The 14,405-nt window shown below is 43.2% G+C and overlaps 1 protein-coding gene across 6 annotated transcripts in view; it reads left to right on the top strand.

Moving 5' to 3' along the window:
• PHACTR1 (phosphatase and actin regulator 1) overlaps nt 1–14,405 on the top strand; it is a 541,936-nt gene that overhangs the window by 275,226 nt on the left and 252,305 nt on the right. For 3 of the 6 annotated variants that reach the window (XM_082344499.1, XM_082344497.1, XM_082344500.1), the window contains exon 1: nt 4,069–13,347. The exons of the other annotated variants lie outside the window; for them this stretch is intronic. In XM_082344499.1, coding sequence (XP_082200625.1) covers nt 13,092–13,347 — 256 coding nt within the window. In that variant the 5' untranslated portion in view covers nt 4,069–13,091. Of the gene's footprint in view, nt 1–4,068; nt 13,348–14,405 lie in introns of those variants that run through there. 6 annotated transcript variants of the gene reach the window in all.

The following is a 14,405-nucleotide window of genomic DNA, read 5'->3' as shown; positions in this document are numbered from 1 at the left end:
TAAAGAAAACTCTATCAATCAGAGACCAAGAGGTGCAAAGACAAGCAGAAAGCCCAAATAATATGAATTTTAAAACAGAACATAGGTGACAAATGTATATAACCTCATCACAGGAAAGAATTTCTTTAAAAGTCCGAAAACAGAACAAAACATAAACAACTGATCAAAATGGACAAAAATATGAGCAAGCAATTTGCAGAACAAGAAATGTGAATACCTAACAGGTAATCAGGATATAGAAATTAAATCATACTCAGCATACTGAAAATTTAAAATATTGGTAATACCAAGTGACAATGACGTGGAAATGGAAACTTTCATATGCTATTGATGAGATGGTAATTATTACAATCACCTCGAGAGCTATCTGTCAATGTCTAGTTGAGCTAGAGGTGTGCATATCCTATGACACAGCTCTTCCAATTCTAGTTATATTCCTTAGAGAAACTATTGCATAAGAAGAGCACAAGGACTTCCCTGATGGTGCAGTTGTTAAGAATCCGCCTGCCAATGCAGGGGACACGGGTTCAAGCCCTGGTCCGGGAAGATCCCACATGCCGCGGAGCAACTAAGCCCGTGTGCCACAACTACTGAGCCTGCGCTCTAGAGCCTGAGAGCCACAATAACTGAGCCCAGGCGCCACAACTACTGAAGCCTGCGCGCCCTGGAGCCCACGCACCGCAACTAATGAGCCCACGCACTCTAGGGCCCACCTGCTGCAACTACTGAAGCCCGCGCGCCTAGAGCCCGTGCTCTGCAACAAGAGAAGCCACCACAATGAAAAGCCCACGCACCGCAATGAAGAGTAGCCCCTGCTCACCACAACTAGAGAAAGCCTGCGCTCAGCAACAAAGACCCAATGTAGCCAAAAAAAAAACAAAAGAAGAGCACAAAAGAGAACTTCATCAGGATGCCCACTGGAGGATTGTTTGCAATTGCCAAAAACTTAGATACCAGCTAAATAATCTTCCATGAAGGAATTCATAAATAAATTGTGATATAATCCTATATTGGAATACTAATACAGCAGGAAATATGAATGGACTACATTTACATGAATCCACATGCAGTAATCCTAAAACATAATGTTGAATTAAAGAGAGAATATTACAAAATGATTCTTAAAATGTGATACCCCTTATGTATATTTGAACCCACAAAGCAATATTACATAATGCTTGCAAATGTATCACATATGGTAAAAATATAAAAATAGATGGGATACACAAACATCAACTTCAGGATAGTAGTTGCCTCTGGGAAAGAGGGTGGGAAAAGGGAAGATTGACGGTCTTTGGCTACACCTGTAATTTTTAACCCTTTATATTTTTAAAGCCTAGAACACAATGTTAACATTTTAAAAGCTCAATAATGCACACGTAATAGTATAGTATTCACTATCTTTTTCTGTATCTTTGACATACGTCATAATTAAGAGTTTAATATTTACAGGATGTTACAGTAAGCTTTCAATCAGCAGTCGGTTCCAAGGTGGCACTGAGGAGAGAGCTGGTAGCTCTGTCTGCCCGAGTGTGCTGAGTACTCAACGCTGTGGTACGAAGAATGAGAAAGAGGCTCCTGGGAGAGGGAAGGGGAAGGTCTAGGAGGAAGAGGAGGAGATAGCATGTGGGATAAGGCATGGCATTGTGGGAACTGTGAGTGCCCCAGAGTAACTAACCGTGAAGTGGTAGGAGATACACAAGGTGGTGGAAGATGTGGCTACAGAGGAAGATCAGACGTGTCTTAGCTGTTGGCTGAGATTTGATATCTTAGAAAGGTTAAACGTTCACTGAAAGCTCTTACTTAGAGTGTCATTTTCCTTTTCCAACACAATTGATTCTTTATGTTTCTTTCCTCCTCGACACTTCCAGTAGTTGCAGTTTAACATCTCCTAGAGTCAAAGAACTGCATTTTTGGAAAGACCTTAGCAAATCATCTACTAGTCCAATCCCTTCATTTTATCCACCAAAGAACGTATTGGTCACTTTGAGGGCAAACCACTCTGAAAGTTTTTATCTTTGCAATCCAAGTTAACTCAGTTGGCTTTCTGGAAGAACTGATTCCTAGGAAAGATTTAGGAAAGAGTCAGAGGAAAGACTGTGTCCAGAGAAGTTGTTCACTGGTAGAGGATTTCATGAAAGTAATATTGTGATATATACAGATGGGTGCTTAATAAATTACAAATTATTTTGATGAATTCTTAATTATGAAAATTAATAAAAGAAGTTGTTTCTAATTCATTTTCTGAAGAATGAGATGGGGTGCCATCTCATTCTACCCCTAACTTTGGGGATTTTTATCGTAAATGAGAGAATTAAGATAAAGAATGCATAAGGCTTGACCACTGTATGCGGAAGATGAAGATCATAGATAACACAGAGGATTCCAGGCCAGGTGACTGGGAGGAATGGGGGAACCTGGGAAGGAGCAATGGTTTGCACAAGGAGACAGTGAGAATGGTTTGCGTTCAGATTGTTGAATTTCAGAATATGACTACACACTCCAATTTGATTTATGCCCCTTCCACAGCACCACAGCTTGCAGTGGCTCAGATAACCATAATCAAGTCCTTCTCAAGGATTCTCTGTAATGTTTTGAAATATGGTTTCTACCATAAAAGGACAATCTCTTCCTTTTCTTGATTCAAACTCCGTCTCTCAAGAAAAATTTGGCAGCCTGAAAAGTGAAATCTAATAGATAGAATGCCCTCACTTTAGGGAAGTTCTCTCTTGTTTCTGGTCTCTTCTCCTCTCACTTTGGTCTGAAATCTTTGTTTCCTGATCCTCCATGTCATGCCTGAGCCATAGGTAAATCAGAATGTCCGTGAAGAATTCCTCTCATTTATGAAACTAACATAATGGAAGACTCGGTCCAGGTGAAACTGACAGGCGATTAGGGTGGAGAGTAGCGTTAATCTGGGTTTGAAGATGAAGATTTTATTGACTCATTCCTTCTTTGCTCCAACAATCAGTGATCTCAACAGTTCTGGGCAGTCTCTTCATGTTATCAGACTTTGGCTTGTATTTATAAGTAACACCCAAAACTATCCATTTGCAGTTAATGGACCCATTCTTTCCTGGGTTACCGATCTCTCTCCTCTTTATACAGTTTTGTGCTGAGGTCATTTTGGAGAACACAGCAGCACACTGCTCATCTTTAGCAAACAACAGTGTCTCAGGTAAAAGCAAAAATGCCCACCGCTTTAGCTCAGCTGTCCAATTGCTTTCTTGACTTGGCAGGATGCCAGCATTCACTGCAAAGCATTTTATACATTTTTGTTCGCTTTCCTTCTTAGTTGCCAGTATTTATTCGAAGGAAAATAGCTCAGCTCTCTCTTTATTCCAATATTACTTGTGGAAATATCTGTATCTATCCTTATTTACATGTTAACGAAAAATTTAAGCAGAAAGCATTTCCTATGAGTCTTGTGTGTTTCCCGCATTACTCTCATGCTTAAAAGCACAGTAACACAAATTACAAAGCCTGTTTCTGACGGAAAGTATCCCTAAGATTGAAGCAATCAATGTTCAGCTATTGGTTCATCGTGTGTAACTGTCAAAATCTAAGCTTAGTGTTGCCAATACCTGTCTTGGGAGTTCAGTCTAAATGAATTGAATGATGGGTAATAGTTCCCAAACTATGTGCAAAATGTTCTGAACAACTCAAGTTGACTTAATGGGCGCCATTTAAAAAAAAACATAAGCAGATGCTAATCTACAAATACGCTAGTGTGCCCTGTATGGGCTCAGGAGCATATTAACCGGAAAGCTTTACGACTGATGCTTGTAATTCATATGCATTAATACCTCTGTGCATGTCTGAGAACTCTGGAACATCAGGCAGGCTATAGAGCAATGCCTACACCATTCTCTTGCAAGCAAAGCAGGAGTGTTTTATTTTTAACGTAAAGTTGAGATTAGGATTTAGGAGAGTAAAAGGCTTCTTTGCCTTTAAGGACTTGATAGATTTGGGGAACGGGCACTAGCCTGAGAAGGCTTGGTTGTTTCCTTGAAATCAGGGGAGCTTAACCTGGCTCTCTAGGGCTCCCCTGACATATTGTCAGGAAAAGAAAGAGAAAGGGAGTGTGGAAAAAAGGAATTCGCATACTTAAAATTTTTGAAAAATTTATTTAAAATAGTTTCTATTCATTAGGTTTGGTAAAATATAACAGTATATTGATTTAATATCCATGGATTCTGAATGTCTCCTTCATTTTTTATCATAACTCACACATTTTCTAAAAATTGGTCATTTTTGTCAAGGTTTAATAATTTTGTTTTTTTCACCTGCTGAGTTTCAAGGGAAAAAAAGACATGATTTTAAATGGTCTTAAAAATAAATTACTTACAGACTGGGAAATGAAAGAATGTTCATTTCAGTAATTTTTCTTAATCCATAAAATGGAAAGATGGATTTACTTCCATTGTAAATGGGTAGATCCTAGTGAATGTAACAGGTTTGCCCTTCATCTTTAAGGAAAGTCTTGCAGGAATTTCTTCCAAGGTTGGCTTGGAAAGGTATTTTTACCTTCAATATAGCCTCTTCCCTATGTGCAAATTTCTGGACAGCAGCATGAAATCGTGGAGAGGACTGGTCTCTGAATGGGAAAATCTGCATTCATTTCAGGTCTGGGGCCCAACCTTGTCCACATTGGACAGCTTTGGGCAACTTCTTTCATCTCTCTGCCTTCTTCCTTGTCAGGTGGTGGTCAGAACACCTCAACTCTTGGAATTGTTATGAGGATTCAATGCTAATTTTTTAGTTAAAAATATTAAAAAATATATAATTTTATGACATTTAGTGTTCATATATAGTATTTACTACATTTATTATCATGTAAATATATTTTATAAATGAATGCGTACATTAAAATATTTAATGTATACACTAGTAAAAAGCCCAGCAGAGTTTTTAAAACATACTAGAAGCTAAGTGCTATGTCTCTCTCTGCCTGCCTGCTACAATGGACTGTCTTCCCCTGCAAACTAATCCTTGTGATCCTTTGTGAATGGCTTTGAAAGCATATCTTTATCTATGTATACTGTGTATCTGTTCTTCTACTCTTAAGTTCCAATAACTCGCTCTAATATGATCTCTCTTTAGACTCCTCTTAGCTTTTTAATTTCCCCTTCCATTCCTGTAAATAACATGTCCTTTTACATGTAAGATGGCAACAAACTGTTACAATAATTTGTGTGGATAAAATATGTATCACAGAGGAAAAAAGCTCTATTGACGTAAGATGTATAAAAATAAATAGAATTCCTCTTCAGCGTGCTTCTCTATTATAAAAAACTCTTCTGGAAGCTCATGAGATCCCAGGATCGTGGCGTGTTGGGAAGGTGAGTACAAGCTGGCTTGTTAGAAGCAGAGATATTCCTTTGATCAGTCACTTCACAGGTCTTAGTGCATATTGTAATGCGTCCCTCAGTGAATTAGACCATCTTATTTTCCGAGAGAGAAATAATTTGCATGTCACACATTTACACACCCGCGATACCCACTTAGAAGCTCCCTGTGGCGGGCTACTGACAGCTACCCTGCACACTCAGTTGTGTTTCATGTATAACCGAAGTTCTCCCACTTGGAAAAAGGGCCAATCTACATTTCTTGCCAGCACTACCTTATCCTAGTACCTGTTCCTGCACCTGCTCTGTACGAACACAATTGTGATTCTGTCCTAATGGCCGATTATCATTAGCTGATCATGAGCTTTTGTTAAACAGCCCTGAGGGGCTCAACACACTGTTGATACCATCCTGCCCTAAAAGGATAACAGTGAGTATTAGCTGCTGTTTTCAAGATTGAAAGGGCACGAATCTGCCAATAGAGATGATAGGTAAGAACCTGTGTGTCCTATTTTTACCCCTGTTCTCTTTACTACCAGCAGCTAAGCTCTGCATGGCAGGCAAGGTTTCTGTGTCCTGTGCCTGCCGTCTCATACCCTTTCTTGGTTGGGTTTCATGATGCCATATGCGACGGTCCTAAAATAGTGTTGAGGGTCCTCTGAAGAAAAACTACCTAGCAGTTCTCTGTGTGTCAGTGGGATGGTTGGAGAAGGAAAGGTGTGCTTGGCTGTTGAACATATTTTGGATCAGATTTCTACTTGGCAGAATGCTAATTGTATAACCTGGGGAACTTATTTCATTGTATTGAGATTCTGTTTCCTGAAGCATAAAATGGGAATGATGGTTCCACCTTACAGTGTTGGTGTGATGATTAAATGAGGTGATCTATAATATACAAATGCATCCCCACACATCCACACACACATTTGTCATTGATGTATTAGTCTTTTTTTTTTTTAACATCTTTATTGGAGTATAATTGCTTTACAATGGTGTGTTAGTTTCTGCTTTATAACAAAGTGAATCAGTTATACATATACATATGTCCCCATATCTCTTCCCTCTTGCGTCTCCCTCCCTCCCACCCTCCCGATGTATTAGTCTTGATAGGCTAGATTAATCTTCAGTAAAAACAACTCCAAAATTTCAGTGGCTTAAAGCAACACAAGTTCATTTCGCATACTACATGACCCTTGCCTATCAGCAGGCAGGTTCGTTTCACTCCATAACCCAAAAGGAAGCAGCAGCTATCACCTTGAACTTCAGCTCATTACACATAGGTCAGAACTGGTCACCTGGTTCCACCCACCCTCCAGGGGATCTAGATGTACAGACTACAATCCAACCATGTACCTGAAGCCTGAAGATAGTAAATCAGAAATATCTAGAGGACAGTATTAATGCCTACAATATTTGTCTTACAAAAATGAGATAGAATTGTAGTCAGTTCTCTGAACATTAATTTTCTTATTAACGATGCATTGTGGAAATCCTTCCAAGCCAACTTGTTTAAATATAACTCATTATTTTTAGTGGCATCATGCTATAAACATACTGTAATCTATGCAGCCATTTCTTTATTGGTGGACTTTGTTTTATTCCATTGCAATATAAACACACCTATGTTATATTTATAACATCTTTATACTCTGGGGCTTTTATTTCTATAAGATAAATATCCAGAAGTATCTAAATCTGCCAAAATTAACCTGGTTCAGAAAGGAAAGCATAAGGCTATGTGTATAAGCCTATAAGCCTCAGTTTAAATGGGATTTGTCATTTGCAGCAAAATGTAAACAAACTAAATAGTTCAGAACAACAGACCTCTCACTTAACTAAACTTTAACAATCCACAACCTGTACCTATCTATCCTCTCTTTTACCCTGGAAATAAGCAGAAATATTCGATCCCAAATTTTTAAATTTAGACTAAGAGCCTTCTTTGGACACTGGCAATACAACCTTTAAAGATGCTTGACTTAAACAAGACTTTGCAGAAAATTTCCTGCCTTCTTTAATCAGAGTCACAAAAATTCTATTCACTCTGAAAGCATGGCCCATTATGGAGAAGATCCTCTTATTTGGACTAAAGAACTAGACCACTCCAGTCCTCTTCCCACCCATGGCAATGCAGAAAAAGAAAGAAACATTCCAAAATAACACTGTAATCAAGAAACTACAGAGTTCACTCTGATGGTTTTCCCTTGATCACCTCTTTTTCCACCTGTTTTGTGTAACTGCTTCCAATCTCCCCTTCTCATTAGGTTGCTATCTGCTAGGTATTTGCAGAACAATTTGCACAGAACAATCCCTTAGTAAGCATAATTATCACAAGCCTAGAAGGAAAATTGCTTTCTATTCAGAGTTTTAGGAGAAAAATAGAAAAAACAAATCCTTAGCTAAAATTAAAAAAAAACACATGCACACCAAAAAACTGCTCACATCCTTTAGATGTCTTAACTATATTTTTAAGAGCTTAAGTTCTAAAAACAGAGATATGAAATTGTTTCTTCAAACCTACTGTCCACTGACCTCTTCCTGGCTCTTATACCAAAAACCCGTCAGGTTGGATTAAGAAGAAATAATGAGGAAAAAGCTTGGGCCAAAAGAACTTTTGCTATAGGCTCTTAAACACAGTTTGAAGAAAAACATTGGGGTAGAAAGCCTTCTTTTAGGAGAATCAAGGCTTGCCAATTGTACAGCTGGTTTCTAACCTCTATCTGCAGGAGTGACATTCAAAATATTTAATAACTAGACTTGGCAAGAGTCAAAGAGACTATTAGAAAAAGATATCAGCCATAAACAATCCATACAGCTGTACCAATGCACAAGGGCTGAATATGAGCTTTACTGATACATCACTGAATTGCCTAAAGAATTTTAACCAGTCTCCCACAGCAAGCTCTGCTCATGTCTCCTTGCTCAGAATATAAATGCCGTATACTAAATGTAAAAAAGCCTGGAAGCTGTATCCCCGTCTTAAATGACAGTCTACTTCCATTCCATTTCATACTTCCGTTCCAGCATCAGCAAAAATAGAAACAAAACACTAAAACAAAAACAACATACACACACAGACATAGCAGTAATGTTGCACAATTCTGTGTTCGTGAACCATTTGGAAGTAATTTTTAAAGCTGTTCTTAAATTTGTACTTTGTAGATTAGCTTACAGTTCTGGCTTTAACATAGTACACATTTAGATCAAACTTAGAAAAAAAATAGATGCTATTCCTCTGTGAGAAATATAATAGATGATCTTCTTATATGAGAGTTAATAATTAGGGAGTGTGTTAGTTTTCTAGGACTGCTGTAACAAACTGCCACAAAGTTGGTGGTTTAAAACAACAGGCATTTATGTTCTCGCAGTTCTGGAGACCAATTCTGTCTCTCCTCTGTGTGTCTTTTATAAGGACACTTGCCATTGGATTTAGGGTCCACCCAGATAATCCGGGAAGATCTCCTTACCATGAGATCCTTAACTTAATTACATCTGCAAAGAACCTTTTTTCCAAATAAAGTCATATTCATGGATTCCAGGGATTTGACATGGACGTATCTTTTGGGGGCCACCATTCAACCCACTGTAGGGAAGATAGGAACAAGAAAGGAGACGGACAGAAGCAGGAAGAAAATTTACTGGATAGCTTGAGTTTAAATCAAAGAAAAAAAATTAAGGAAGAAAAAACTGTTTAATCTTTTCTTACATCAGATACGTATAGTGATATTCTTTTAAGTACATCTCTCTGAATGGTTCCGCTGCTTTGTCTTGTATTGACATTACTATTTTGTATTTTGACTCTTTTTCATAAGAGTTAAAGCACTATATGAGCATTTCCAAATTTCTACCCTTAACTTTGATTCTGACTTCCTTTGAGCCTAATAACTGTTGAGCGTTAAAAGTAGGATGGAGCACAGACAAGCAGAAAGCGGAACAAAATCTCAGTTTGCAGTTGCCTTCCCATCATCATAATGGTGGCATCTTCTGGAAAGCTGGTTTCACCCCCTGCCTTGCTGAGTGTAACTCTCCTGCCAGACTAATGACCATCCTTGACTATCCCCTCCCCCACTATGAACTCCTTCTAGCCAATGAGCTTGCCTTCACCCCACTGCCACCACCACTCCCACCATTCTGACCCCAACTGCTGCTGATCAACTTTCCCAGGGAAATTCTCCTTCATCACCTCCATCTCTTCCACATTAAATCACTGCAGAACTCCCTTTACACACGCTCACACTCAGATAGTAAATGTGCTTTTCTCCATGGCTGCTCCTAATTATAAGTTTACACACATGTTTTCAGTTGGGTGTGTTTTGTCATATGTCCTTTCATTGAGTGCATCCTCTCCCTTAAATTTTAAGCTCTGCAAGATCAGGTGTCCTATCTGCTACTTTCTTCAGAATCAAAATGTGTGCTCCACTGGTAGGCAATTAATACTATTACCGGGCTGATTCCTAGCAGGTGCTTCTCAAACCTTAATGTGCCTCTGAATCACCAGGAGGATCTGTTAAAATGCAGATTCTGGGGTAGAGCTTGAGAGGCTGCATTTCTTCTATCCCATTTAGATCATCTGGGTAAAAAAATCACATGCAAGTCACATAGGCTCTGTGTTGAGAACCCCTGAGGTAGGTGATAGAAATGCTCTGGACTGTCTTTCCCTCCTTTCTCTTAAAAGTCAAAAAAAATGCCACAATGCCATCTATATTTTCCAAGAATGCCGTAGGATGACCATTTATTTTCTCCCACTGTCAGTGAAGGGAGATGATTATCAAAGGCAGCAATAGAGCTGAGGCGTAATTACAAGGATCATAATTAAACACAGGTTTGTCTTATGGGATGCAACCAACACAGACTCTGTATGACATGTCTTGGCATCGAGAGCTATAGGGACACTAGAGTAATGGGTGGCAGAAGGCAGCTTCGCTGAGGCAGCATTCAGGGCACAGAGCAGGATCAAGAAGAAAATGCCAGACATGTGTGCACACCTGTTCTGCTGCCTGCTGCGGGTCAGAGGAAAGGGGGTGCTGGCAGCCATCAGACACAGGCATCTTCTTCCAAACTGCAGCCAGCACTAAGGTATATTCCCCTCTCCACCCACCTTCTGCTGTAACCATAGAAGACTGGGCTTCTCAGCCTTCGAATTCAGCGCGAGACACGAGCATTCATATCTTCTAAGAGGAGCAAGGTCTTATAGGACTTGCAGCACTGATGGAAATGTTCTACCACCTGGCCCGCCTAATGCAGTAGCCACTACGTACCTGTGACTATTGGGCACTTGAAGTGTGGCTAGTGCAACTGAGGCACTGAGATGTAATCTCATTTACTTTTAATTTATTAAAGTGTAAATAGCCACATGAGGCTAATGGATACCGTTATTGGCCAGCATAGTTAGAAGCTGCAGATTCAGGGAAGACTGTTTAGGAAGATGAAGCACCGAACAAGGGGACAGCTCTCTGAGGTTCACCTTAGGCCACTACACACTAAACTTGAATAAAGGGCCCCCGAGCTGTAGGGCATCACCATCAATATTTGAGACTAAGCTGGTGGTCGTGTCAGTGTTCTCTCTACTGCAGCATAACTTGGCCAGTTAAGATAGAGACACTTGAGCTCTTAGGTCTGGTTTGGTATTCAGCAAGCGAATAAGACTGCTGTGGGCTCCGTTGTTTTAATACGACCCTGCAGGGTTTCTGCAGGTCTGTTGTTCTTATCTGTGGACAGAGAGGTGGGAAAGGCATGCAATTTAAAAAAAACTCATTTAAGGAAAAGATGTATATATATTTTTTCTTTTCAGAAGGTAGTTAAGAGGTGATACAATTTGGGAGAGGGATCTAGGATTTGAAAAAGAGAATAACAAATATTTGCCCAAAACACAATGCAATAAATTCCCTCATACACTTCTCCAGCAGAGCATATGCGTCCTTGGCCACCTCTAAGAGGAGGCTTATAATCAGTCAGGGACCAAATGATGTGAATGTGACATGAGAAGAAACTGAGATTTATCTGTGGCTGCTTTGGCTGGTAATCCAGGCGAGAAGGGAGGGGTCCCTGAAGGCCCCACTGGGCACAGGGAGAGACTGGGTTGTGATGTAATTAAAGAGAGCAGAACCCTAATCCTAGGATTCCCTGACATCTCCTTCTAGAGCAGGCCATGGCAGCTGGACACCTGGTGTTCCTAACTACAGAATGCAAATGAAGCTTGGAATGTGCTGGTTTGGGCAGAATGCTTTGCAGATGAGAAGTAATGTAAATGACCGGGTGGGAGAATTGGGGTGATCAGAAGCATATTATAACACAGTCATTTAATACCCCCAGTGGGTGGTCGACTCTTTTCTCTATGAGGTGAGTTGTAGGTGTAGAATTTGCCCAGTGGGAGGAGAGAGTAGCAACGACCTGCCTTTTGTGGTAGTGGAAGACACAGGGTATTTATGAAATTCACTTTGGAGAAGTTCCTGGAAACAATTGGTGGTGATATCCTTTAACTGACACTGTTTCAGTGGCTGGAAAGCAGGACAAGGGCTCACAGGGAATGGGGCGTGGAGGGAATAACAGGCGTGGTGTCAGGCACACCTGGCTGTAAACACCTGTTTCCCTACTTAGGCTCTGCATCAAGATCACCTGGGGAGCTTGTTAAAACTACAGATTCCTGGGCCCTGCGCTGAGCTACTAAGCCAGGATCTCAGGCCTTGAGGCCCCCAAAGTCTCTTTTTAAAATAAGCACACAAGGTGATTGTGCTACGAGGCTTCTCTAAGCCTTAGCTCTCCAAAAAGTGATGTAGGATTCACAATACCGGTGTCAGGATTATTGTGTAGATATAGCGTCATTTAAAAAAAAACAAACAAACCTCAGGAAACTTGCAGATCAAACAAAGGCTCGATAACTTGTAGCTGTTATTATTATTGAGCCATGGGTTTGCTTTAAGACACTGTTCTTTCTTTAGAGCTCTCAATTGATGTCATTTGCCTTGCTAAGCCTTATTCACTGTGCTAAGACAGCGGGGAATCTTCAGCCAAATTAGCTGGGATCCCAAAGTTGCAAGTTGTCGTTCCTGAGGATTGACGAAAGCAGCCTTTTCTGTCCCTTTTCGCTCTAAGTTTTAATGACACTGGTGTGAGGCCCCCCCTTCAGGTCGGGGAATTTCTATTGAACGTGAGAACATCAATTATGTTGTAACAGGTTGTCGGCTCCAGTGAAAGTCAAGGGCTGTGGGTTGGACCCACCCGAGAATGGTAATCTGTTCTGGTCCCAGAGAGGCGCTAGCACCCCGAGGGCTCCCAGCGCAGCTGCCTTCTGTGTGGTGTATCTTGCTTTCATTTGGCAGCGGGAGGCTCGAGGAAAAGGGGGAGGGGAGGCTAGCGTTCTGCCCTGCAGCTCGAAGAGAGCGAAGGTAGCTGCAAACCCGACAGGCTCAGGTCGCTGGCGCTGAGACGTACGGAGGGTGGGGCTGCCGGTGGAGGAGGCGCGCGTGAGGCCGCGGGAGAGGCGGGAGTGGAGCATCCCAGGTGGGACCGCCGAGCGCCTTCCGGAAACCCTACTCGGGCCTCGGGATCCGGATTGGCTCGGGCAGGGAGGTCGGCGAGGTCAAGCCCCTTTCGGCGCCTTCTCCTGACCCGCCCCGCCGCGGGCGCGCGGCTCTAGAGACGCGGGTGCGGGGCGCGGCAGGGGCATGCTGGCCAGGCGGCGGGGCGCGAGTGGCAGCGCGCGGGGGCCGGAGCAGCGCGCGGCCCGGGACGCCCGGGGGCCGGATGGCGGAGCCCACGCGCGCCGCGGAGCCGAGGAGGTTTGCGCTCCGCTCGCCGCGCTGCAGGGAGGGCGCGGTGCCAGGCGCGAGCTCCCAGAGACCCAAAAAGAAAGCTTTTTATTTGCTGAGTTTGAAGCCCCTGAAGGAGCCCGCCCCCAACGACAGCAACAACAACGTGTCCTTTGTGATCCATTGTCAACTAGGCAAGGAGATCAAACACATTTGCAGCAACTGCAGTCGTGGGGAGGACGCCCGGGACGGTGAGTACCGGGGCGCGTCGGGGCGGCGGCGAGCGCGGGAGGCGGCCGTGCCGGTCCCCAGTTTGGGGGCGTCGCCGTCGTCTCTGCCCGGAGAACTGCGGGGACATCCGCCCTCTAGCCAGGCGTGACGCCCGCCCGTCCGGCACTTTGCAGAGTGCTGCCCGGAGCCAAACCCGGACCGCATCCGTGCACAGACCCTTGATGGAAATGCTCCCCTACAGGCGGGGTTTGAAACAGTTAAAGCGGCAACTCTGGGATTTTTCTCTTGGGGAAGGTGGGGCTTTAGGGGCTTCATCGGGGGCAAGATAATTAGCTTTAAGAAGATGCTTCCGCCAGTTTTCTTAGCTTTCTGGGCTTCTTAGCTGTTCTCCCATCGTTGCGTTAGGATAGGATATAAGCTTTGCTGGGCTGCGTTACAGATGTGGGCTTCGGGTGGATTCACTTTGGAGCGGTGGTTGGGCCTCGGCCACAGCGGAGACTAGACTTGTGGAGTTGTTGAATGATGTCCGCTCCGAGTAGAACATGGCCGTGATTTTTGGAGTGCCGCCGCTGGTCCCTCTTGCGCTGATGCCTAAGGGCCAAAATGTGGGAGGTGGCGGAGGGGCGGCAGCGGCTTCCTCCAGGTGTGCCCTGCGAGCCAGAGAGCTCCCTCCGAGAACGATCCGGAGCGGGGCGGGGAAAGGGGGCCGGGCTGCCGGCGGCTCTGAGCAAAAGGAGCCACGGAGGAGGGACAGCGTTGCGCGGACCGGGCAGAAGCCTCTGCAGATGTGGACGCGCCCGTGGGGCGGTGCATTTCCCAGGCAGTTCGAAGCAGCTCTTAGAGCAGACTCCGGAGGGCCACTGAAGGTCTCGGAAAAGTTTTAGGCAGCAGGTTTTGCAGGGAAAGCATTAGCTACTGGCCAGCCTGAAGCTCATCGCCTGCCTTGACACTCACACCTGCGTGGGCAGGCAGATTTTTCCCATCCACCAGGCCGCTTCGCTTGTTGCCTTTGGAAGAACGCGTTATCACTTAGAATTTCTCCGGTTCCTGCTGGCCTCTGAGGTGCAGCGTAATGAAG

Source organism: Balaenoptera borealis, assembly GCF_965194805.1.
Source record: "Balaenoptera borealis genome assembly, chromosome: 12".
Taxonomy (NCBI): Eukaryota; Metazoa; Chordata; class Mammalia; order Artiodactyla; family Balaenopteridae; genus Balaenoptera; species Balaenoptera borealis.
Note: the sequence above shows the minus strand (reverse complement) of the source record. Positions and strands in the feature narration are given on the sequence as shown.